At 47.1% G+C, this 27,194-nt stretch overlaps 1 protein-coding gene across 2 annotated transcripts in view; it reads right to left on the bottom strand.

Moving 5' to 3' along the window:
• LOC106584409 (transducin-like enhancer protein 4) overlaps window positions 1-26,195 on the bottom strand; it is an 83,952-nt gene extending 57,757 nt beyond the window's left edge. Inside the window, exons 1-3 of one of the 2 annotated variants that reach the window (XM_014169700.3) lie at window positions 25,190-26,195; window positions 14,154-14,251; window positions 12,374-12,437 (exon numbers count right to left, since the gene is read on the bottom strand). In XM_014169700.3, the coding sequence (XP_014025175.1) occupies window positions 12,374-12,437; window positions 14,154-14,251; window positions 25,190-25,213 (186 nt within the window). In that variant the 5' untranslated portion in view covers window positions 25,214-26,195. The remainder of the gene's footprint in view (window positions 1-12,373; window positions 12,438-14,153; window positions 14,252-25,189) is intronic. The other variant, XM_082968063.1, reaches the window with a different exon arrangement.
• Window positions 26,196-27,194: the final 999 nt, after the last annotated feature.

Below are 27,194 nucleotides of genomic sequence, written 5' to 3'. Positions count from 1 at the left end.
AGAGAGGGTGAGACAGAGATGAGGGTGTATGTCGCCATATATAGGTTCGCCTGTGTGTGCATATGCATGTGTGTGTGTGTGTGTGTGTGTGTGCGTGCGTGCGAGCACACGTGCGCATTAACTTGATGGCGAGGATCGACCATGCAGCTGGGTGTGAGTGTGTTGGCCCTCACACTAGACCCTGCTAGGTCACTGTAGCGAGACGATGTCTGTCATTGGCTAGTGGTTGATGGCTGTCAGGGTGTGTCAACACAGAGGTGGGCCTGTACAGATACATCTCTGGGGCCCACTGCTGCTCAGAGATCCCCTGCCAGATAGCCTGGAGGTTCAAGACAACCAGTCAACGTGTGCTGCTGTGAGGAGGCCCGACAGGAGTCTTGGTCATGGAGAGGCTTTGTACCGGCAAGGGGAGACTTGTGCATGACTTGTGCATGAATCCACGTCAAGGGCTAGCCGGCAGCAGAGAGCTGTAACGAGAGTATGCAAGCACGTAGTAAGCGGGCATGCAACTAACCTCTACCTAGGCACTACTGCACTAGACAGTTGCCCGCTGCCCGCTGCCTTGTGGGTTAATCTGTTACGACAAAGGCTAGGGGGGCACACCCTGAGAGAAAAGCAGTGTGCTGGCGGCGCGCGGTAGGCGGACGCCGGCAGACTTGGTTTCCGGCAGCCTCCTGCAGCTGTAGAAGATACTGGTCATCCTGGGTTTCCCCCTTGCCACTGGAATTTCCCATTTCTACAGTGCTGTTGGGGATTGCGCACCCTCAGCGGCACTTTAAATAACTTCCTTTGAGCAGGTATCCACTTCTGACCTCGGTGAAGACATCAACTGGAAACCGGACTAAAGTCTGGCGGTGTTGGGGTGTCTGGTGACGGCGTAGGAGTGGATGCATCGGGAGCCCTTAATCAAACCCCTGCACGCCAGCAGCACAGAACTATTATGGTCACTAGCAGTTGGGACTTGAGTGGCAGCTGCTCTCAGCAGACCTATTTAGGAGCCACATTGCTCACCCCAGCTGGGGAGAGGCCTTGAAAAGGTGGCCTAAAAATTCACTTCATCCTGGATAGGCTACCGCACCTATAGGGAGTTCCACTCAGCTGTCGAAAAATGCAAAAGAAAATAATTCCCCTGAAACTGGCGACATGGAACATCAGAACTCTTGGACACTGACGATAACAGCGATAGACCCCATCGGAGAACAGCTTTGATTGCTACAGAACTAAGGCGCTACAACATTGACATTGCTGCCCTGAGTGAGACCAGGTTCCTGAATGAAGGTTCCCTGAAAGAGGAGGGAGAAAGTTACACCTTCTTCTGGAAAGGTTACCCTCCGGTTGGACAACATCAGCACGGTGTGGGACTGGCAATTAAGAACAGCCTACCACCCAGCCCTTCCGAAACACCTGTCGGCATAAGTGAAAAACTCATGTCTCTCGGTATCCCCCTAGCCAAGATGCATTATGCTACTCTTCTCAGTGCATACGCACCCAAGTTACCATCTGAAAATGAGGCAAAGGACTGCTTCTACAAGTCACACCGCATCCCCAGGAATGACAAGATATTTCTGCTGGATGACTTCAACGCTAGGGTGGGACAGAACAACAGGATATAGAGCGGAGCCATGGTGTTGGCCAGGTCAATGAGAACGGCATGAGACTACTAACTCTATGTGCCGAGCACAATCTTATTGTCACTAACACCTTGTTCCAGCAGAAGAACAAATATAAAACATCATAGCTGCACCCACGCTCCAAACATTGACACCTGATTGACTACGTCATAGTGAGACATGCTGACACTAATGACGTCCTGCTAACACCTGCCACGAGGGGTGCAGAATGCTGGACAGATCACCGTATGATACTGGCTAAACTCCAGGTGAGAATACATCCCCCCAACGCCAACAGAAGTCCAGTAAGAGGCGTCTGCACTGTATCTGGCTTGAGAAAGCTACAGTAATGGACGAGTTAAGTTGCTCTCTCGCTGAAAGGCTGAGGAAGACTGAGCCTCTTCTGAGCGCAGAGGACCCCATGGACCAGAAGTGGGCATCTATTAGCTGAGTGCTCTATCAGGCAGCGGCCCACTCCATTGGCTACAGAGCTAGGAAACATCATTGTAACACCATCACAACCTTACTGGACAATGGTATGCATAGCGCAAGGAAGTGCATCCAACCTTGCGTGCTCTGCAGAATGCATGGTGGATGAATAAGGAACAAGAAATCCAAATTTATGTAGACAAAAACAGCATGCACAATTTCTACAACTCAATTAAAGCTATCTATGGCCCTAGAAGTCGCTCCATCACCCCCATGAAAACAGCCGACGGTCTGACTCTCTTGAAGGACCAAAACCAGATCCTGATGAGGTGGGCTGACCACTTTGAAGCACTACTCGATCAGCATACCTACAGACCACTCCATCCTGGAAGAACTGCCTGTCCGTCCACCCATTCAAGACTTCAACCATTCGCCAACCTTCCAGGAGGTGTTATCAGCTATCCGTCCCTCAAGAACAACAAGACCCCTGGTGCTGACAACTACTTAACAAGGGAGGTTACTTCTGCACGGACCGGGAGATTGTCCCCCCAACAGTGGCGGGATGCAAACATTGTCACCATCTATAAGAACAAGGGTGACAAGTCCATCTGCGGCAACAGATGGGGGATATCGCTTCTGGCAGTGACCAGCAAGTTCGTGGCCAAGGTGATGCTACACATGCTGGTGAACAACATCACAGAGGAACTGCTGCCAGAGTCACAATGCGGCTTCAGAAAGAACAGGAGATGGTTGACATGATATTCACAGCACAGCAACTCCAGGAGAAGTGCCGTGAACAAGATCAGGACCTTTTCATGGCCTTTGTCCACCTCTCCAAGGCCTTCGACACTGTGAGCAGGGAACTACTATGGGGCATTCTACTCAAATTTGTCTGTCCAGACAAATGTGTCAACATCCTTTTCCAGTTCCATGATGGGATGATGGCTCAGGTGGCTATAGGAGGGCAGGAGTCAGTGCCCTTTGGAGTAAGCATCAGTGTGAGACACGGATGTGTGCTGGCACCGGTACTCTTTAACATCTTCCTCCTATGTGTCACTCAGCTTTTCCACAAAGTTGCGGTGGACTTCAGACTGGATGGAAACCTATTCAACATAAGGAGGCTCCAAGTAACCACCAAGGTTTTGACGTAGCGGGTTCTTGAGCTGCAGTATGCTGATGACTGTACTCTTGTGGCCAACACTCCAGAAGACCTTCAGTCCATCCTTGTAGCATCTATGAGGTTCTATAGCAGGATGGGACTGTCTATCAACACCAGCAAGACAGAGGTGGTCTGCCAATGGAGATCCAGCCCTCCACCCACCATGCCTGTCTTCACCATTGACCATAAATCACTGACAATAGTCCTGTCTTCCAAATACCTGGGCAGCATTCTCTCAGAGGACTCAAAATTCAAAATAGGATAAAGCAAGCATTTGCTGCCTTCGGGAAACTCAGACGCAGGGTCTTCCAAAACAGGGATCTCCACCTCCACACCAAAGTCGCCGTCTATCAAGCCGTCTGCATCACCACACTTCATTACAGCTGTGAAGACTGGGTCACTTACAGTCGCCACAACAAACAGCTCGAGCGATTCCACATAAGACGTCTGCAACACATTCTGGGAATCACCTGGTGCAACCGTGTGCCCTATACAGAAATACTTGCTAAGACCAACTGCAAGAGTATGGAGGCCATGGTCACCCAGCACCAACTGTGCTGGCTTAGGCATTTCATTAGAATGTCTCAGGAGCGCTCGCCACGGAAGATCCTGTATGGCCAGATACATCTTGGCCGGCGATCTGCAGGGGGCAGATGAAGCACTACAAGGACCAGCTAAAAACATTGCTGAAGCAATGCAACTTAAAATCCACAGACCTAGAGGATGCTGCTGTCGACCGTTCCACCTGGCGGCAGCTCTGCCAGAGCGGTGTACTGAGGTGGGAGGAGGAGAGGAGCACAAAGAGACGGCCAAAACAGCTCGGGAGACATACAACCATGCCTGCCCCGCCAACACAGACTGCATATGCCCCACCTGCAATACAGTTTGTGGATCTCAGATTGGACTCCACAGTCAAAGAATTCACTGTTAACTCAGAAGTGGAAGTCATCATCAGATACGATGGACTACCATAAGGAAGTCATTGGCTAACTAATCTCTAGTCATGTGATAGTCCTAAACCATCAACAACATCACCCCCACTCTGTCTTTCTATTCCTTTCTCTAACACTCACACACTCACATTCACACACAGTCATCTGAGCAACCAACGCATTAAGCAGTCAGTCATTCATTTCACTCAACCAGCTGCTCCTCTTTCTCTCTCTCTCTCTCTCTCTCTCTCTCTCTCTCTCTCTCTCTCTCTCTCTCTCTCCCTCTCCCCCCCCATTCATTTCAGAGTGTTTGCGCTCTCGTTTGCCCTTCCTCCATTTCAGTGACTCATCGTGTTGAGTGAGTGTCAAAGTGTCTTTACAGCCAGCCTGTCTTTACTATTCTGTTAAATCTCCAGACTTAAGAAGATGCTCTGTGGAGTGCATCTAATCCAAGGTGATTTGGCTAAATGGTATGTGTGTGAGTGTGTGTGTGAGTGTGCGTGCGTGCACGTAGACTGCATTGTTTATCAGAATCCCTCAGGTGGTGCCTGTCTCTCCACTACTCTCTCTCCTCCCACACCGACAGATACCATCAGTGTATTAATACATTCATTAGCAAGCTTTACTCACATGTCCTTAAAACTGGTGAGGTCTGACTTTTAGCTCTGTAAACTCCACATAGAGAAATAACTAAAAGTAGATTTAGGATAGAAAGTCTTTACTTCTTGGTTCATCATCAGAGTTGGAGAAATATGACCAAATCCCAACCAAAATGGATTGACCTTGGAGTAGCCTTTCTCATTGGGCCTAGAGAATGAGGGGCATATTTTACCAGGTAAATTGACTGAGAACACATTCTCATTTACAGCAACGACCTGGGGAATAGTTACAGGGGAGAGGGGATGAATGAGGCAATTGTAAGCTGGGGATGATTATGGGGACTGTGATGGTATGAGGGCCAGATTGGGAATTTAGCCAGGACCTCAGGGTCTTACAATAAGTGCCGTGAGATCTTTAGTGACCAGAGAGAGTCAGGACACCTATTTAACATCCCATCTGAAAGACAGCACCCTACAGAAGGGATATTTTCTTAGACCAGAGGAAAGGGTGCCTCCTACTGGCCTTCCAACACTTCCAGCAGCATCTGGTCTCCCATCCAGGACCAACCCTGCTTAACTTCAGAAGCAAGCCAACAGTGGGATGCAGGGTGGTATTCTGCTGACAAATGTTGATAGAGCCACCAGCAGCCAATCTTTGTAAAGATGTGTGTTCTGCTGTGTTCCGACATGTTACCAGACAGTCGAGGCAGATTGAAGACTCTTAAAACACAATCCTCCTGGCCCCTTTTTTTCTCCCTAAATCCTCAGCTCGCACTATCATATGTCACAGAAACGGTTAGCTTACCAGGGTGCATTCCTTTTACAATTCTATCCTCATCCCTTCCCCTCTCCCCCTCTGCCCTGGTTCTCTCCTTCCTCCCCTCCCCTCTTCTGACACTCCATCTCTCTCTCCATCTCCCTCTCTCCATCTCTCTTTCGCAATCTGTGACTGTAATGTTCCTGAAGAGAGCACAGTTTGTCAGGCTGAATCAGACAGATAAGCTGGGGGTGGAGTAAGCGGCTGAGAGTAGTGCATTAATCCACCCCCCTCACAAACACTCCTCCCCCCTGCGGGGATGTATAGCACGCAAACACACATGAACACACAGGGTTATAGTGCATGTGACCACATGGATGGTCATTAAATGGGACCCCTGCAGACCCCCTCTATTTCAAACAGAAACACTACACACAAATACTAAACACACACACAAACACACTCATAAAACCCACAGAAATGACACAGACATATGCCAACCTCATCTGTCTCCCTGTCTCAGGCCTGACACACACACCTCTCATTCTCTGATTAGACAGTTGAAACAATGGGGTCTTATTTAGGCCCAGGGAGCCAAAAACGTGATTTTCCTGTGTTTTGAGGTTGGAATAATACTGTGAAATTGGGAAAATTATGATAATGCATTTTGAAAAGCCTGCCTGAATTTCAGCCTGTTTGGGTGGGATGTCCTAGCAAAATACTTGCTTGAGAAATTGCCCTTTGCTAAGAAGCTATTTTTGTTTCTTTTTATATATTTTTTTTACTTTTTACCCCTTTTTCTCCCCAATTGTTTGTGATATCTAAATTGGTAGTTACAGTCTTATTCCATCGCTGCAACTCGCGTACGGACTCGGGAGAAGCGAAGGTCGAGAGCCATGCGTCCTCCGAAACATGACCCTGTCAAGTCGCACTGCTTCTTGACACACTGCTCGCTTAACCCGGACACCAGCTGCACCAATGTGTCGGAGGAAACACAGTACACCTGGCGACCGTGTCAGCGTGCATGAGCCCGGCCTGCCACAGGAGTCGCTAGAGTGCGATAAGGACATCCCGGCTGGCCAAACCCTCCCCTAACCCGGACAATGCTGGACCAAATGTGTCTCTGTCACGGCCGGCTGCGACACAGCCCAGGATCGAATCCAGATCTGTAGTGACACCTCAAGCACTGCAGTGCCTTAGACTGCTGCGCCACTCGCGAGGACACTTTTCTACCATTTTAATTGAAAACAATCACAGTAAGGTACTTAATTGTTACCCAGAAATGATTTGATATTGGGATAAAAATGGCTGCAAATACACAGATTTCAGGAGAGCTGTGAAATCTGAGCCCCATGAATTATAAATAGAACAACCAGAAACAAGGCGCCCGCAGACACCCTCTCGTGTGTGTATGTCCATGTCTCTGTAGACTACCACAGAAGACTAACAGAGACGGCTTCCATATCTAACAGAGATGGGTTCCATAAAAAAGAAACTTCCTCACTGTCAACTGCGTTTATTTTCAGCAAACTTAACGTGTGAGGGAGTCAAAATTAAAAGTAACAGTCAGTAACGTGTGAGGGAGTCAAAATCAAAAGTAACAGTCAGTATCTGGTGTGGCCACCAGCTGCATTAAGTACTGCAGGGCATCTCCTCCTTATGGACCAGATTTGGATTTTTGCAAATTATCTTTGAAAGACAGGCTCCTGAAAAAGGGACATTTCTTTTTTTGTTGAGTTTAGCTTATGCATAAAGCTGCAGAGTGCGTTAATCAAACGTATAAAACACCACCCAACCCCTGCTGCCTGCTGATGCTTTTACCTCATTTTATGGAGGCAACATTCCAATATGCTGCTCCAAATTAATCCTGATGTCTATTCCATGCTCAACATCATCATCATTATCATCATCAGCCGAGTCGTAAGTCATTCCCTGGAAGTAGTACGTTAGCGGGCGGGAACATCCCATTCCTGTTTTTTTAAATTACAGAATAATGAATGATAGGAGCAGTCTAAAGAAAGACTGGACTGCCTGTGCAAACAAGTCTTAAGGCTACTGTCTAACTACCTAAATATATCCTTCTGGGTTAACTCCACTGTGGAGCCACTGAAACCTTGTTACTTCACATTATTTATGTGTCTGTGCTCACGCTCTCTTTCTCTATCCCTCTCTTTTCCTCCCTTTCCATCTCAGCCACTCTATCTTTGTCATTCTCTGTCTCTCTCTCTGTTGGTGTTGTATCTCTCTCTGTCTGGCTGCCTCTCTCTCAGCCTCTCTTTTCTATTTTTTTTCTCTCCCTTTCTCACTCCTGAGCCCCTGTCCCTGCCTTTCTCCCTCACTTTCAATCTCCCTCCTTCTCACTTTCTGTTCCTTACACTCCCTCCCTCCAGATCACTGCCAATACAGTAGGCATCACAGACACAGATGGTAGAGACCATTCCTCAGAGCTAACCTCAAACCCAGCCATTCATAGGCTACTCAACATAACTTGTATGTACACCAATATACAGTGCTGTGAAAAAGTATTTGCCCCCTTTGTGATTTTCTCTATTTTTGCATAATATTGATACCGAATGTTATCAGATCTTCAACCAAAACCTAATATTAGATAAAGGGAACCTGAGTTTACAAATAACAAAACATATGGATACTTATTTTATTTATTCAAAAGTTATGCAACGCCCAATTTCCCTGTGTGAAAAAGTAATTGCCGCCTTACACTCAATAACTGGTTGTGCCATTTTTAGCTGCAATGACTGCAACCAAACGCTTCCTATAGTTCATCAGTCTCTCACATCACTATGGAGGAATTTTGGCCCACTCTTCCATGCAGAACTGCTTTAACTCAGCGACATTTGTGGGTTTTCAAGCATGACCTGCTCATTTTAAGTCCTGCCACAACATTTCAATAGGGATTAGGTCTGGACTTTGACTAAGCCATTCCAAAACGTATACTTTGTTGCTTTTTAACAATTTTCATGTAGACTTGATGGTGTGTTTTGGATCATCCAGGTCCTGAGGCAGCAAAGCATCCCCAAACCATCACACTACCACCACCAGGAACCACCGCATTTAACCATGGAAAGAGGTCTGGGAATATGGCTGAATATAAACAGCGTAGTTATTCCCTCCGCAAGGCAATCAAACAAGCGAAATGCCGATACAGATACAAAGTGGAGTCCCAATTCAACGGCTCAGACACCAGACATATGTGACAGGGTCTACAGGAAATCACGGACTACAAAAAGAAAATCAGCTACGTCATGCTTCCAGACAAACTAAACACCTTTACTCACTTTGAGGATAATACAGTGAAACCGTCGCGGTCCGCTAACAAGAACTACGCCCCCTCCCCCTTCCTTATCTGTGGCCGATGTGAGTAAAACATTTAAACGTGTTAACTCTCGCAAGGCTTCTGGCCCAGATGGCATCCCTAGCCACGTCCTCAGAGCATGCGCAGACCAGCTGGCTGGTGTGTTTACGGACATATTCAATCGCTCCCTATCCCAGTCTGTTGTCCCCACATGCTTCAAGATGGCCACCATTGTTCCTGTACCCAAAAAGGCAAAGATAACTGAACTAAATGACTACTGCCCCGTAGCACTCACTTCTGTCATCATGAAGTGCTTTGAGAGACTAGTCAAGGATAATATCACCTCCATCTTACCAGCCACCCTAGACCCACTTCAGTTTGCATACCGCCCTAACAGTTTCACAGACGATGCAATCGCCATCACACTGCCCTATCCTATCTGGACAAGAGGAATACCTATGTAAGAATGCTGTTCATTGACTACAGCTCAGCATTCAACACCATAGTACCATCCAATCTCATCATCAAGCTGGAGGCCTGGGCCTCAACACCGCCCTGTGCAATTGGGTCCTGGACTTTCTGATGGGCCGCCCCCAGGTGGTGAAAATAGGAAACAACATCTCCACCTCGCTGACCCTCAACACTGGGGCCCCACAAGGGTGCATGCTCAGCCCCCTCCTGTATTCCCTCACCCACGACTGCGTGGCCATGCACGCCTCCAACTGAATCATCAAGTTTGCAGATGGCATAACAGTGGTAGGCTTGATTACCAACAACGATGAGACAGCCTACAGGGAGGAGGTGAGGGCACTCAGAGTGTGGTGTCATGAAAACAACTTCTCACTCAACGTCAAGTCAACAAAACAAAGGAGATGATTGTGGACTTCAGGAAACAGCATAGGGAGGACCCCTCTATCCACATAGAAGGGACAGCAGTGGAGAAAGTGGAAAGTTTTAAGTTCCTCTGCGTACACATCAACGACAAACTGAAATGGTCCACCCACACAGACAGTGTGGTGAAGAAGGCACAACAGAAATTTGGCTTGTCACCCAAAACCCTGACTAACTTCCACAGATCCACAATCGAGAGCATCCTGTCGGGCTGTATCACAGCCTGGTACAGCAACTGCTCCGCCCACAACCACAAGGCTCTCCAGAGGGTGGTGCAGTCTGCACGCATCACCGGGGTCAAACTACCTGCCCTCCAGGACACCTACACCACCCGATGTCACAGGAAGGCAAAAAAGATCAAAGACAACAACCACCCAAGCCACTGCCTGTTCACCCCGCTATCATCCAGAAGGCGAGGTCAGTACAGGTGCATCAAAGCTGGGACCGAGAGACTGAAGAACAGCTTCTATCTCAAGGCCATCAGACTGCTAAACAGCCATCATTAACACAGAGGCTGCTGCCTACATTGAGACACTTTAACAAATGGATCACTAGTCACTTTAAATAATGTCACTTTAATAATGTTTACATATCTTACATTACTCATATCACATGTATGTACTGTATTTTATACCATCTATTGCACCTTGCCTATGCCGCTCGGCCATTGCTCATCCATATATTTATATGTACATATTCTCATTCACCCCTTTTTAGATTTGTGTGTATTAGGTAGTTGTTGGGGAATTGTTAGATTACTTGTTAGATATTACTGCACTGTTGGAACCAGAAGCACAAGCATTTCGCTACACTCGCATCTGCTAACCATGTGTATGTGACCAATAAAATTTGATTTGATTTGTAAACCATGCTTGACCGTTAGTATGAGGTTCTAACTTTGAAATGCTGTGTTTGGTTTTCGCCAGGCATAATGGGACCCACGTCATCCAAAAAGTTATACTTTTGACTCATCTGTCCATAGAACATTCTTCCAAGAGTCTTGATGATCATCCAGGTGCTTCCTGGCAAACTTGAGTAAACTTTTTGGACGAGATGGGTCCCATTATGCCTGGCGAAAATCAAATACTGCATTCCTCAGTAAGAACCTCATACCAACGGCCAAGCATGGTGGTGGTAGTGTGATGGTTTGGGGATGCTTTGCTGCCCCAGGACCTGGACAACTTGCCTTAATAGAAGGAATCATGAATTCTGCTCTGTATCAGAGAATTCTACAGGAGAATGTCAGGCCAGTGTCTGTGAGCTGAAGCGCAGCTGGGTCATGCAGCAAGACAATGATGCAAAACACACAATAAAAATGTTTAAAAAGCAACAAATTCAGACCTAATGCCAATTGAGATGTTGAAAATCAGAAAGGGGGCAAATACTTGTTCACAGCATTGTACATTACATGCAATATATACACATTTTAGAAAAAAAGGTGCTATCTAGAACCTAAAAGGGTTCTTCGGCTGTCCCCATAGGAGAACCCTTTTTAGTTCCAGATATAACCCTTTTGAGTTCCATGTAGAGCCCTTTACGCAGAGGGTTCTACACGGAACCCAAAAGAGTAGTACTGTACCTTGAACCAAAAGGGGTTCTCCTACGGGGACAGCCGAATAACGCATTTGTAACCCTTTTTTCTAAGATTGTACATGTATATCGCACCTGCCCCACCTATCCTCCATCTCTATGGAGACCAGGGAGTCCAACACTATAGAAAAGGCTTCATTCACAGACGTTTTAGCCTATTTCTTCCTGCTGTTGACCAACAGTCCTGTGGTCACAAAGGTCATGACATTTAGTATGTATGCATGAGGGTTGATCAAATGTCGCTGACTGTCCCCCAGTCTATAACACAGAGTACACTGTAGTCTCTCCTCACATTGTAGTAAAGGCTCCTACATATCTATCCAACTACCGCCAACCATCCATCAAACCCTGCAAACGTGAAATCATCCATAAAGTACAGCCTCTCACAGTCACAGAGAACAGTGTGAATACTCTTAGTCTGAGGTAGTGTCTGTCTGTCTATCACTGTGCACAGCCCTTCCCCTTTCTCTCAGTCTCTCTCACTCACTTTCTTCCATCTCTCTCTCTCTCCCTGATGAAATGGGAGCTTCTCAGCAGATGGTTCATATCATATTCAGGTTGTCCTCACTGTGTTTGTTCCACAGACACAGACATAGTTAATAACATACAAGTCTTTAGGCAGACAGACTGATGTGGAGGGGCTCAAGCTGTTGCAGAGGGAGTAGAGCGAGAGCGAGAGACAGAGAGAGGGACATGTTCTGCTTTTGGACAGTCTGAGAGTCTCATCCTCCTAACTCAAGATGATGCTCCTCAACAAGCTAGAATCAGGGATGAGCAACTCCAGTCCTCAGGGGGCCTGATTGGTGTCAAACTTTTGCCCCAGACCCAGCTAACACACCTGACTCCAATAATCAACTAACCCTGATCTTCAGTTTACAATGCAATGACTTTAAATCAGCTGTGTTGCTTGGGATGGGGAAAACATTTGGCCCCCGAGGACTGGAGTTGCCCATTCCTAGGCTAGATAGTTTCCTATGTTGGTGTAATGGAGAGAGGTATATTTGTAAAGCAAGACAGAGACAGGGCCTTCCCTCTCCATGTTGTCTCATTGATGTCTGTGAACCAACGCTGGAGGAAATAGAATAGATCTTACCATGATGTAGTGTCTCTGCATCTCTGTCTTCTCACTGGCCAGCTTCTCACACTCCAGTTTCAGGCTGCGGAGAAAGAGGGAAAAGACACACACACACACGTGTCAACAAACTGATCTAAGGCAGGACCGACCCTGCTGCAGCTCAACCTGAATCTCTCCTTTGTGTCAAAGCTGAAAAAGGTTATGGGTCTAGATCAATTAGACAGAGAGACCGATGGGATCCAAGCTGCAGTGGGAGAACAATGCTATCTTCAACACACTGTTCACTGCTGTGACCGAGAGAGTTATGGCCATGAGTATTCAGCTCATGATGTGAAGCTGGGCTCCCAGCACCAAGGTCACAGTCTGGAGGTCAACTCTACTCTGCTAACACTCTGATAAAACAGACACTCTGCTATGATATGGAAGAACAGACCAATATCACCACACCCTGCTAGCCTGTGACATCGGGTGTAGGAGTCAGTAAAACAGCACAAACAGATCTGGGACCAGGCTTGCACCCTGCCACTGTGACATCGGGTGTAGGAGTCAGTAAAACAGCACAAACAGATCTGGGACCAGGCTTGCACCCTGCCACTGTGACATCGGGTGTAGGAGTCGGTCAAACAGCACAAACAGATCTGGGACCAGGCTTGCACCCTGCCACTGTGACATCGGGTGTAGGAGTCAGTAAAACAGCACAAACAGATCTGGGACCAGGCTTGCACCCTGCCACTGTGACATCGGGTGTAGGAGTCGGTCAAACAGCACAAACAGATCTGGGACCAGGCTTGCACCCTGCCACTGTGACATCGGGTGTAGGAGTCGGTAAAACAGCACAAACAGATCTGGGACCAGGCTTGCACCCTGCCACTGTGACATCGAGTGTAGGAGTCGGTCAAACAGCACAAACAGATCTGGGACCAGGCTTGCACCCTGCCACTGTGACATCGGGTGTAGGAGTCGGTCAAACAGCACAAACAGATCTGGGACCAGGCTTGCACCCTGCCACTGTGACATCGGGTGTAGGAGTCGGTCAAACAGCACAAACAGATCTGGGACCAGGCTTGCACCCTGCCACTGTGCCAGGTGGACGAAGATGGATAAGATTAGAATCACTACCTGCATTTGACCTGTGTATGACTGTTATATCAACCATATAGTTCACTGCACCCAGCCTTGGCTTTCACATACATCAAGTGTAGTATTATTAAGCCTGACGTGTAATATTCCTCAGAATAATAAGTGGAGCAGTAGAAGTGTGACAGTGGTTCCCAGGGGGATCCCCCAGTCCTTTAGAGAGAGGAGGGACAGTTCCCCCCTGAGGTACACACATTCATATAGGACACAATCCTCAGACTCCCATCTTCAGACACACACATCTTTACTTCTATTGTGTATTAATGTTTATGACATACAATATCACACAACTATAGTTCCTTTCGAACCAGGGTGTCTGTAGTGACACTGAGATTCAGTGCCTTAGACCGCTGCGCCACTCAGGAGACCAATATATATCGTAGGTAGAGCAGCGGCAGAGATGGAGATCCATGTTGAGTCTTTTTTCCCCCACTGTATGGTGTCTAATTTGTCATAAACTTCAACACAGAATAGAAGTAAAAGTCTGTGCTATCCATGTATCTGTGTGTCTGAAGATGGGAGTTTTGAGTTACATACATGGATTTTACGTTAGGATTGTGCCTACATATGCCTGCATGGGGTAAGATGGAGGGTGGTGTGTATATACTATCTGTATAGTCTATAAGGGGGAGGTGGGGGGTAGTGAGTGAGTATATAGCACCTGTGGTATTGAGCCTGGAGGAACTGGAACTCCTCCTTGATGCGGTCCAGGGTCTCCAGGACTGTGAACTTGAAAGACTGGCCAGGCTGAATAGGGACCTGGGGGAGAGAAAAGAAAGGAGAGAGGAAAGAAGAAGGGAGAGTAAGGTCACTTCAACAGACATCATAAAACATTTTCCTTGCTCTCTTTATCTCTCCGCACCCCTCTTTCACAAACACTCTCTCACTCTTTTCTTTCCAACCACCCTCTTCTTCTCTCCCCTTTCCTCCTCCTCTCTCTCTCCTAATGACGGTCTCCCTCCCCCTCTCACATTAGCATCTCTCTCGCCTCTCCTCTCCTCCCTCTCTCCTCCCTCTCCTCTGCTAGGATGCTTCTGCTAATGTATTCTTGCCTACAAAGCACTGAGAAGGGAATACGTCAAATGAATAACTCATGGTGAATCACAAACATTAAAACGGCACTGTCTTTCACCTGTTAAAAGCAAAGAATCTCAACAAACGCCCCCCAGGAGAACCCTGCTCCCCCCTGAAGCCCGTCTGAAGCACTTTAGCTGTGTAGTTGGGGGAACACAAACACAGCAGGGATGTTGTTTTAGAGGCAGGGCGATATAACCGGGTAGAGGGTGGGGGGGGACTAGGTAGCTGACTAGTGGTGGCTATTCAGCAGCCTGATGTTCTGGGGGTAGTCTTGGTAGTATTGGCCAGTCTTTCCGTTTTTGCCATGATGCTCCTGTACTGCCTGCGTCTGAGTGATGGAAGTGGGATGAACAGGCCGTGGCTCGGGTGGATGGGGTCCCTGATGATCTTCTTGGCCTTCCTGCGACACCTGGTGTTGAAGGTGTCCTGGAAGGCAGGCAGTGTGCACCCAATGGTGTGTTCGGCTGAGCGTTCCACCTTCTGTAGCACCTTACGGTTAGCAGGGGTGAAGTTGTGTTGCAGCTTAACAGTATGCTCTTGATGGTGCGCCTGTAGAACACTGGGCCCTCGGAGACATGTCAAATTTCTTCAGCCTCCTGAACTTGAAACCTTTGACCGTCTCCATGGCAGCCCCATTGATGAGGATCGGGATGTGCCCAGCCTGGTTCTTCCTGACGTCCACAATCAGCTCCTTTGTTTTGCTGACGTTGAGCGAGAGGTTGTATACCTGGCACCAAGCCGTCAGAGTGCCTACCCCCCTGTAGGCCGTCTCGTCATTGTTGATAATCAGGCCTAATACTGTCGAGTCGTCAGCGAACTTGACGATGGAGTTCGACCTGTCTGAGGCCACGCAGTTGTGGGTATACAGGGAGTACAGGAGGGGACATATGACGCAACCTTGTGGGGCCCCCGCGTTGAGGATCAGTGTGGAGTTAATGTTACCTACATTCACCATCTGGGGGTGGCGCGTCAGGAAGTCCAGGAACCAGTTGCATAGGGAGTTCAGTCCCAGGGCCGTGAGCTTTCTGGTGAGCTTAGAGGGCACTATGCTGTAGTCGATGAACAGTGTCCTCACATATGCATTCCTTTTCTCCAGGTGGGTGAGGGTAGTGTGCAGTGAAATGGCGATTGTGTCGTCCGTGGCTCTGTCGGGGCGGTATGTGAATTGGAGAGGGTCGAGTGTGTCAGGGAGGGAGGAGGTGATGTGGTCATTGACGAGCCTCTCAAAGCACCACACGGTGACGATGGTGAGTGGTATGGGTCGGTAATCATTCAGTTCAGTTACATTCCCTTTCTTGGGCACTTTATAGCTGAGGGGATGGAAGTGTCGTGAGGGAGGGACATAATACTGAAACATACAAACAGGTGCGTACACACACACGCGCTGAGCTGACATGCAACAAGCCCTTGTGCTAAATGGGGGCTACGCACAAAAAGCCTGGGACGCACGCAGGCAAAAATGCACGCACACAACTGAGGCTAAAAAGATAATGCATGTCAGTGTTATTCAACCACAGGCTCCAGATCAGTGGCATAGGCTGCTTCAAATCAAAACACATAGATAATGCATGTCAGTGTTATTCAACCACAGGCTCCAGATCAGTGGCATAGGCTGCTTCAAATCAAAACACATAGATAATGCATGTCAGGGTTATTCAACCACATGCTCCAGATCAGTGGCATAGGCTGCTTCAAATCAAAACACATTTTATTTGTCACATTTAGCAGATGTTATTGCAGGTGTAGCGAAATGCTTGTAATACTTCACCTCACACGCCCTGACCGGACTTTAGTCTGCACAACTCTCTGTCCATCTCCCTCTCCCTCCTCTCATTCCCTCACCACACCCACCCCTGAGAGCCAATACCAGACCTCTCCCCTTTGCCCTTCTCCGCTCCACCTCTTCACCCTCTAACTTTCTCCCCCTTTTTCCTCCCCCTTTCTTTCCACAGAATAGGGTGTGAATCCAGTCTGTCCAGAGGCTAGCTAGGCGGCTAAAAGATTGCAGGTTTCAGTAGGAGCTTAATTAGTCTAGACAAGGAAATTCAATTAAATTTCAATTAGGCTAATGGTGGAGGTCAGACACTCTTTGGGCTTTCCAGTAATTAAGCTGCGGGTTGTGCAGCTCAGTTTGTGCCTCAACTCAGTACACAACCCCAGTGGGGGAGGGGCGGCTGCCGACGGAGCCCCACTGACCTTCATTCATACCACACTGGTCTGACACACACACAGGGGCAGGGAGGGGGATAGACAGAAGTAGAGAAGAGATGGCCTAACAAATCCTCTGACCACTAGACAGTGGACCACCACAGACTACATTCCAGACCGACTACTGTTCATTTTACATCAGCACTCACAATAACACATTCCTCAATGTAGTCCGGTTTTCTGTATGGGTCAGGTTGTGAGTGATATAACTACAGACCCAGCGTGTTCTGGTCTCAGTGCATCCTGGGGGAGTGGGGGGTGGGGGGAGTGAGGGGGGAGTCTCCTCTCCTCTCTCTCAGTGTGGCTCAGTTGGGCCCTGGTGGTGTCAGACAGCATGGGGGATCCTGAAACACCAAACAGATCCGGTTAATCTAGGAGAAGAGGGAGGGGGTAGACAGACAGGCCAGCCATGTGGGACGACAGCATTCAATCACAATTTAGAGGAGCTGGAACTGGAGCAAGTTGAGCCGAGAATTTAGAAGGATTATCCATGGGGGGGGGGGGGGGAGACTGGGCTAGGAGATCACATAACAGTACAGAGCCAGCAACCGGGCCACAGCCCTCCCTACCCCTCCCTCCATCCGTCCTCTCATCACTCCCCCTAATCTGTCCATCAATCACTGGGGGAAACATTTGATTTAGGCCGCTGTTTCTGGGCTGAAACAGATGTGGGTCTGGGACTGATCGGGACTGCAGAGCGTCTGTCTGCTCTGTGGCACACTTTCTGTTCTGCCACCCCGCCCGCTCCCTCTCTTCCTCAATCTTTCTCTTTCCATCTCCCTCTCTTGCTCTCACTCTGTCTTTCTCACTCACTCTCTGTCTCTCTGTATCAGACAGGCTGGGGAGAGAGATGTTCAGAGGGGCATGAAATAATCATTTGCTGGTGAAATATTTAGGGTAAAGGCACATGAATAGATGAAGAGGACCAAGTGTAGAAGGGAAGTGTTAACGTGATCTTGGGTGTAGGGGACGTGTGTGTATGTTTGTGTGGGTGGGTGTGTCCTCCACATCACTCCGGTTCTCTCTTTTTATTTTTCCCTCCACTCTTTCTCCTCTCCTCTGGGTGTCCCCATCTCTCCTCTCAGTCTGGTGTCTCCATCTCTTCTGTCCCCCTCTCTCCTCTCACTCTGGTGTCTCCATCTCTTCTGTCCCCATCTCTCCTCTCACTCTGGTGTCTCCATCTCTTCTGTCCCCCTCTCTCCTCTCACTCTGGTGTCTCCATCTCTTCTGTCCCCCTCTCTCCTCTCAGTCTGGTGTCTCCATCTCTTCTGTCCCCCTCTCTCCTCTCACTCTGGTGTCTCCATCTCTTCTGTCCCCATCTCTCCTCTCACTCTGGTGTCTCCATCTCTTCTGTCCCCCTCTCTCCTCTCACTCTGGTGTCTCCATCTCTTCTGTCCCCCTCTCTCCTCTCAGTCTGGTGTCTCCATCTCTTCTGTCCCCCTCTCTCCTCTCACTCTGGTGTCTCCTTCTGTCCCCCCTCTCCTCTCAGTCTGGTGTCTCCATCTCTTCTGTCCCCCTCTCTCCTCTCACTCTGGTGTCTCCATCTCTTCTGTCCCCCTCTCTCCTCTCACTCTGGTGTCTCCATCTCTTCTGTCCCCCTCTCTCCTCTCACTCTGGTGTCTCCATCTCTTCTGTCCCCCTCTCTCCTCTCAGTCTGGTGTCTCCATCTCTTCTGTCCCCCTCTCTCCTCTCAGTCTGGTGTCTCCATCTCTTCTGTCCCCCTCTCTCCTCTCAGTCTGGTGTCTCCGTCTCTTCTGTCCCCCTCTCTCCTCTCGGTCTGCTGTCCACCGCTTCTCCTTCCTGCAGGAGTTCTAGAGCGCTGGTCTGGGCCTGTCCTGTGTAAAAAGGCTGGTTGATGGATAACAGGCTCCAGGAGGCACGGCTTTGTAGGGACTATGGTTAGCGGGATGGGACACACCCACCAAAGTCCTAAAAAGATTAGTGGATCAGGACACACGCTTTCAAGGCAGTCAGCAGCAGCATTTTAGCTGGAACGGAGCCCTCCTTCAACACCTGAAGGTTTTGATACATTTGAATCATTTAGCAGATGCTCTTATCCAGAGCAACTTACAGGAGCAATTAGGGTTAAGTGTCTTGCTCAAGGGAACAGACAGATTTTTCACCTTGCCGGCACAGGGATTCGAACCAGCAACCTTTTGTTTACTGGCCCAAAGCTCTTACTTGCTAAGCTACCTGCCACCCTTTGATAACATGGCTCCAGCCAGCCTGTCACTTAGTCACAATACATTGTGGTGAGAGGCAAAAGCCACTGCCATAAAATACTGGATTAGAAATGGAGGGATTGGCAGTGAAAAGAACGCTTGGAGTGGATCCAAAATTTGGTCAGATCAGCTCTTTTTATAAAAACAACAAAGGCTTTGACTGAGGGGAGAATGAGCGTTAGGATTGGAGAGCACAGTTCATTTGGATTGATGTGTTCATACTTGACTTCATAAGAACCAGCTTGTTATCAGAAATGTAAACAGGTAACAGTATGGATAAAGATGATGGTTACATCTGCCAGAAAATATCCATGATGTATGTACCTGTATATCATTAAAATCCTGAGGCGCGAACAGAACAACAAGCTCCACAATACAGATGTATCCAGAGGAAAACAACCTAAAAGCAAGAGAGCGCTAACGCACGCACACCACCACTCGCCCTAACCTAATTAAGGGAACATATGTGATTTGTGCAGCCAGATATTTGGCGTTGGTTTGTTTACTTGGCTGTAAAAACAAAGTGTTACCCTGAGAGACGCAGAGAAGTGAGACCAGACCCAGTACACACAGCCCCAAGCTAGAGTATTAACATGGGCCTAATGGTCAGGAGGTGGAACACAGAGGCCAGACTTAAAGCTAGATTTACTAGGCAGATGAGAGATTACTAATACTTAAAAAGCACAGTTTGTGAAAATCTACTCTCTGCCGACCCTGAATAGTCACGGGGAGTATGAACTGTTCTGCTGCCACTCCAGCGCTACCAGAGAACAGAATGTACAGTTACACACACACACACACACACACACACACACACACACACACACACACACACACACACACACACACACACACACACACACACACACACACACACACACAGCTGTAACATTGGCACCCTGGTGAAGCAGTTAGTAGCAGGCTCTCTGTCCCTGCCGTATCCCCCCCTGTGAGTCTACTTCCATTAGATTAGGATCAGTCCAGGGCCAGATCAACTCTTTCCAGACAACTATCACAACCGTCTCTTGGGGGGGTTGGGGGAGGGGGGGTTACACACACTCAGTCTAAGCGTGCAGGAGCTAATGTCCACCACCGAAGCCTGCTCCATCCCCCCCAAAAATGTACAAATCAACTGCACCAACAACAATATGTAAAGTACAAGGATTCCCTCTGTGTTCAACATCGTGTAATGCCATGTTCATTTCAGTCCATGCTGTGAGTCCCTACAGGTAAAGACAGAGTGGTCTAGTCAGTGGATGTACTAAGAATCAGCTAGTCTTTCACAGACCTCAAAGTAGACTTCAGCTTTAACACAAAGATTACCAGATGACCTACCATACCACTAACTTTAAACTCATTATGGGGGTAGCAGTGGTCGTTTGCTACCTACTTTGTCTATGTAGATAAGGACGGTGTCCATCCCACCATCTGTCCACTCTCAGGTCTGCCTCCCATGGCTCTTGCTGCAGTGGTTGGAAATGTGTGTTTGGTAACTGCGGAAACTCTGGGCGTGACAGCTCAAGCATTCACAGCCTGGTTTTAATGTTCTTGGCCTGGGCGGGTGGCGATTCACGGTAGGGTGGGCGATATTACGATAGTATCGTCTATTGAGGATGATTGACAGCCATCGCCGATGGTGACGACATTGTGATGTGACAGACGATTCAATTTGACTATCCTCGCGCCATAAAGAGAAGAGCGGAGTCATGCAGTGCACAGCAGGGCAGTGCATGGGTGACAGTCTGATTAAATTACCTATATTCCTATAGCCCAATTCAATTCATATATTATATTTACAGAATGCAAGAGAAAAATGTAGACATGGCTAGGTTCCACCAAAGCAGCACTAAATGTCTGGTCAGAAAATATGTTTTTGTTTTTTCTCTCTCTCCAGTAGTGGATGATCATGATTCCATGATCAAACAATGAATCTCTCAGAAAGTTTTAAAAGTTGCTACATATAGAATTCTCCCCCATGTGTAAGATATGTGAATTGCAAGAACACAAGGCTGCATTCAAAACAAATCTCCCCCGTATCCCATTTCACCATAACATGGTGGAGACTCGAGCTTCAGTTTTTACTTTCGGTTTTGTCCACCGGTTTTTAAACAGATGTAAAAACAATATTTTTTGTTATTGAAAAGATATTTCACAGTGATTTAGACGGTACAATGATTCCCCACACTATTTAGTGCTTTTTTTCCTCACATAAACTGAAATTTAACGAACTCTGTAGATTTTTAGCAACCAGGAAATGACAATGATTTCTACATTGGCCCCTTCCCCAGTTTCCACTAGATAACACAGCTTCAGTGTTGCCAACTCCTCAGTAAGGAAAGTAGCTATTGGCTGCCCTAAAAGTCACTAGAAGTCGATAAATGACGTCATCGCCTAATTTGCTTACTTGGCCATGTGCATGTAACTGTGATGGACGCTGTAGGAGAGAGGAATAACATCGTGGGAGAGACAAAAAGTGAGTAAAAAACACCCTAAATATGTTTAGAACTACAAATGAACTTTCTTCTGTCGATTCTTGTTTTTTTAATGTCACAATTCCAACCCTCCTCCTTTATCCGGGCTTGGGACCGGCAAAAATGACCCAAAAGAGACACTCTGGCGGAGTTAGTTTGTTTTTAAAAAAAATTATTTATTTTTTGGGGGGGTTTTTAGTTTAGTTTTTTACATTTACATCCCGCCCTGAATGTAAGCCAGGGTGGGATCAGCCAGCAGCTGCTTCCCGCATGCGCGATTCATTTGCAGTCTGGACGCGGAGGGGTGAACATCTCCTGCTCTGACTGCAGCTGGGAGGGACTGCTGTGTGCGGACTGGGCCGCCTGTGAGTGCTTTGGGACGGGGTGGGGCCCACGGCAGCACCCGCTGCTCGTTGAGAAGAGTAAGAACGATATGTGCTTTCACGTCAGAGTCTCCAATAACACCAGAAAAAGTCGCTAGATTTGTCGCTAGTTGCTTTTTGAAAACGTGTCACTAGAGGGTCTGAATACTTGCTAAATATAGCGACAAAGTCACTAAGTTGGCAACACTGCACAGCTTTCCTATTTTGACAGCAGAAGCCGGCAATAGGCAATATCACAACACTGGCAGGTAAGTTATACTGTGAAACACTATCATTCCACTATTACTGCAGATATATTATGGACATTTTCTAAAATTACAATGTAAAAATACAAATCCTATTGGTAATACCTTTTACGTTGTTTTTGAACAACCTACAAATATGGTAGGCTTAATGTAATAATGAGAGCGATAGAACAAACAATAGCAAGATAGAAACATCCAATGAGAAATTTTAACAAACCTGACTGTTGAGCAAAGCATTATGACATAAAATGCATTGATGCAAGACCGCAAATGTTTGTTTTTTTTAAATGCCAAAAGCCTAATCCTAATAATTTAAATAACATAAAAGCATTAAGACAAATTCAGTTATGAAAGTATTTCACAAATATTCTGTGTTTAATGTCCTAAATTTGCTGCATTTAAATGGGAACAATTATGTAAGTCAGAGTCTATGCTATTTTCAATCACAACTTTATTCTAAAATGACAAATAAGTGACATTGAGAAAACAATACCAAGATGGAAAAATCGAAACATGAAATAAAACGATGTGTAACCTAGTTGGCCTGGCCCTATTTCCATATTACTCTAGCAATGTCAACCTACCTTCAAGGCCTAGTAGCCTAATAAGAGAGGATTAGGCAAAAATGCTAATCAGTTTATAATTATCCAGTTCTGAGGACAGCAAAGTAGCTTGCTCTGTCTGCAACCCATGATGATTTACAACCCATTGCACGATGCACAGCCAGCGAGGCTCTTTGACTGTGTCACTCGCTCTATCTGCGCGCTTCGGCACACACAGACATGCCCACACACCTCTTTCGTGCCACAGATCCACTAAATATATTTTGTCAATGTGGGGATTTATCTCATCCCTCTCATAGCATGCAAGCTCACTGTGGGATCTTTTAAAAACTTGTTTGGGGGGGGGGGGGGGTCAATAGCGGGCTATACCAGAGTATATCACAATGTTTAATGAGTGCATAATCACGTGAGAAAGATTGACATCACCCAACCCTAGTTCACAGAGCAGTCCCTCACTTCAGATAACACTAGCCACAAGAATCCAGTGGAACCAATTATGTTTCTGTTTACCTTGTAAATCAGCCCTGGGTTTAACCCTTTAGGAGGACCACTGAACAGATAACAATGTCTCTGTTCTGCCACAGGAGTCAACACAACACAGTGCTGTTGCCATGTCTATGTGGTTTATGTTTTCAGTTACTTATTTCAAAAGGCCAGTGACATTGTGAGTGACAGTGGAGATAGAGGCCCTTCCTCCTCTTTGTCTCGGATGGTGCATACAGGATGTATACAGATACCGCTAGTGAAGTCCAGTGAGTCTGACGTTTAAATTATCTGGACATTGATGTGTTAATTTGATACAAAAGTAGACATTAATTCATAGGATATTAATAGTATAACAAGATGAGGATTGGGATATACACAAAACATGACTACCTTTGAAAAATGAGATGCAAAGAAACTAGTCTCTTGACAGTAATAGGTACAAGGGGCTATTTCAAAGTCTACACAGTCACCCTCTTTTCCTTGTTCTCTCTCAAGCTCACACGCGTGCACACGTTCCTTGCACCCTCACTCTGTGCTGTAGATCCCATTACACTGGCAGCAGCAGTATGTATTGATCTGTTAAGGTTGGCTCAATCTGGGACCGAACTTTATCACAAACACTACAACTCTGAACAAAACCTCTGATCTGTGACTGAGTATAGTCCTATTTCCAGTGTGATCTCCTACTCATTTCTAATTCACAATGCCTCGGTTCTCTCTCAATCTTGCTTCCATTCTATTCCCCTGATTTGCATTCTTTCTGTACATATAATTGATTTCACATGCCCCCTCTTCCGAAAATGTCACTTATAATTCTCTGTGATTGCAGGCTGAAAGCTAAGTGTTCACTGACCTATTTGCACCAGATACAAAGACATGGACAACAAATCTGACTATAGAAACTAGACCTTGGCCTCCCAAGTGGCTCAGCGGTCTAAGGCACTGCATTGCAGTGCTAAATGCGTTACTACAGACCCGGTTCATTCGGAGCTGTGCTACAACCGGCTGTGGCCGGGAGTCCCATAGGACGGTGCACAATTGGCCCAGCGTCGTCCGGGTTAGGGGAGGATTTGGCCGGTGGGGCTTTACTTGACTCATTGCGATCTAGCGGCTCCTTGTGGCGGGCTGGGTTCCTGCAGGCTGACTCCGGTTGCCAGTTGAACAGTGTTTTACTCCAACACATTGGTGTGGCTGGCTTCCGCGTTAAACTGGCGGGTGTTAAGGAGCGCAGTTAGGCAGGTCATGTTTTGGTGGACGCATGACTCCACCGTCGCCTCTCCCGAGCCCATTGGGGAGTTGCAGCGATGAGACAAGATCGAAAATTGGGGAGAAAAAGGGGGTAGTAAAAAAACAAATAATAATAATAAATATATATAACTACACCTTGTCTCTCTCTATCTGCCTCTCTCGCATGTATGGTCAAACCCATCCCCTCTTCCAGCTTCATCCTTCAGTTCCTAATGAAAGGAGGGTGGTAGGGGCAGAGGGGACTGAAGGGAATACCTTCCAGTGCCTTCTAACACATTATCCCTGGACACTTAAACACAGATACAGCACAGAGTGCGCACACACACAAGCGTTTGTTTTATTATCCAAACAATTGATTCCCATTCAAAATCCGATTTTTCTTAACTTTAACCTCAACCCTAACCTTAACCCCAAACCTCACCCTAATTCTAACCCCTAAACCTAAAATATACCTTTTTCCTTGTGGGAACATTTGGCCAGTCCTCACAAGGACAGTAACCCCCCCCCCCCCCCCCCTGTCTTTCCCCTGTCAGCTGCACCCAGGGGCTGTTGAGAGGTAGTTGAAAGGTAGTTGTGTGGGTGGCATAGCTGACTCTCACTTCACGTGTGTGTGCGACTGCATGCGTGTGTTTGTATATGTGTTAGAGGGACTCTCTTCATACACCCTAACTGTTCCATGTCTCTGTCCTCTCAGTGTAGTCCCTGTCTCTACCTCTGTCCTCTCAGTGTAGTCCCTGTCTCTACCTCTGTCCCTGAGCAGTAGTCAGATAAAGAGAAAAAGAGGAGCGACTTACCGGATGCCTGCCCTGAGGGTACATGGTCCCAGGAGAGATGTTCAGTCTGTTTGATTATCAGGTCAGAGCCTGTCCCCTGGCCCTCCACTCCTCTGCCCACCACCAGGAACACAGCCCAGTCCAGATCTTTCCCCTGCTTTGGTCTGGTCTCAGGCAAGGTTGAAGAGAGCAGTCCTCCCTCCTGCCCAGTCCTGCTCTCTTCTCTTCTTTCCGTTCAGCTCTGCTCTGTCTGTCCCTGTCCGACACGGAGCCTGTCGACACAGCTTGGAGAGCTCTGTCAGTGCATCCGTCAAACAGGTCTCACGGTAAAACAAATCCCCACACTAACACTTTGGCTCCTTTTCCTTCTTCCCGTTTCCTCGGTGTAACCAAAGTCTCACTCTCGTTTCTCTCTTCCTCTCTCCGTCTCTCCCGCTCTGTGATCAGTTGGAGTCCACACACACTGACATGGCAGTGAAGCTTGAGCGTTACACCCAAGTACCCCCCCTTTCCTGTCCCTTCACCAACCCCTCCAACAAGATACAAACACTACACTCCTCCATCCAAATTCACCTACAATCTACAGTACCTCCAGTCCCTCTTCTTCTCATAGGAGAGAGCAGAACCTTAAACTGAAGGGTTGTGTTGTCTGTTGGAATACAACATTTAAAAAAAGAGGGAGAAAAACTATGACAGAGAGCGAGCTTTGCTTTTAATCTAAATAATAATAAAAAAACAGGAAAGCAGGAAAGAACAGCAGGTCACTAGAAGATCCTGTAGGATTTTCAGCAGGGAGCCCTGGACTGTAATATATTGTGCCTGTTGGCTTCAACATAAACAAGACAGCCTGCTAAAGCTCCCCTTAAGGTGGAGCGGCTGAGATAGAGACACACCGACATGGAGATAGAGATCCCCTTTCAATTGTAGTCAGATGGACAAAGCAGTCAGCCATGCACAAAGAGACAGGCGCAAACAGAAACACACATCCTTACACGCTATCGTTATAGATACGAGTGCACACACACTCGTAAACGAACCACTCACACAAAAACACACACAAACGCATAATTAGTCATTCTGAAGAGATGAAAGGTATGTCAGTATTCTAGTTCATACACGCACACACACTGACGACACACAGAGAGAGAGAGAGAGAGAGAGAGAGAGAGAGAGAGAGAGAGAGAGAGAGAGAGAGAGAGAAAGGGATTTCACACACTTCAATACCCCTGCATTTATTTGAACGTCAAGAAGAAAATAGTCCTTTCAGTACATACATGTATCCTCAGCAAAGAACTGGGTCTACAAAACATAGGCTATGTTAAACATGCAATGTTTCAAGACATACGAATAATGTAGCGGTTATTTCTGCCCAGATTGTTATTTAAAGCCATAAGTCTGTACTCCCACTGTTTGCCTATTGGCTTGATGAGTTTACAGAGGGCAGCTTCACTGTTGAACTTGATCAACCAGGAATTAATCCCTTATGATTGAACATCCCCCCTCTCATCGCTTCCAAGACTCTTACCAGGAAAGAACACACAGACACTCTTACAGCATCTTGAAAAAGAGGTCACTTAGTAACAAGTTAAGCTCTTTCCATTTTTACAGAACAAAAGTTTACAGTAACTAAGGCATTTGGTACACAATAACAGGTTAATACACATACCTGGACCTAACTGTGCTACACATCAATCCAGGGGCGAAAATCTGATATCAACTTTGGGGGGGACAATTACATGACATTTTCTCAAGAGCAATTCCTGAGGGGGACACCAAAAGTAGTGCTGTAACACATAGCCTACATTGTAATATGGTAAATGTATATTGAGGAACCAAAGAAATAAGGTGTTTGCCGTACTCCTAACTACCGGTACCCAAAACTACACAACTATTCACAACAGCAATACCATTGCCTTTAACAAATCTTAGTTCAGTCACCAGTTTAAGTTGAGAGTGGGGGTATCCATGGCATTTTCCAATTATGTTCCTATTTTACAAGTAAAAAAAATGGAGAACCTTTCATAAT

This window comes from Salmo salar, chromosome 23, assembly GCF_965601325.2.
Source record: "Salmo salar chromosome 23, fSalSal1, whole genome shotgun sequence".
Lineage (NCBI taxonomy): Eukaryota > Metazoa > Chordata > Actinopteri > Salmoniformes > Salmonidae > Salmo > Salmo salar.
The sequence above is the reverse complement of the archived record's forward strand: the minus strand, read 5'-3'. Positions and strand labels throughout refer to the sequence as shown.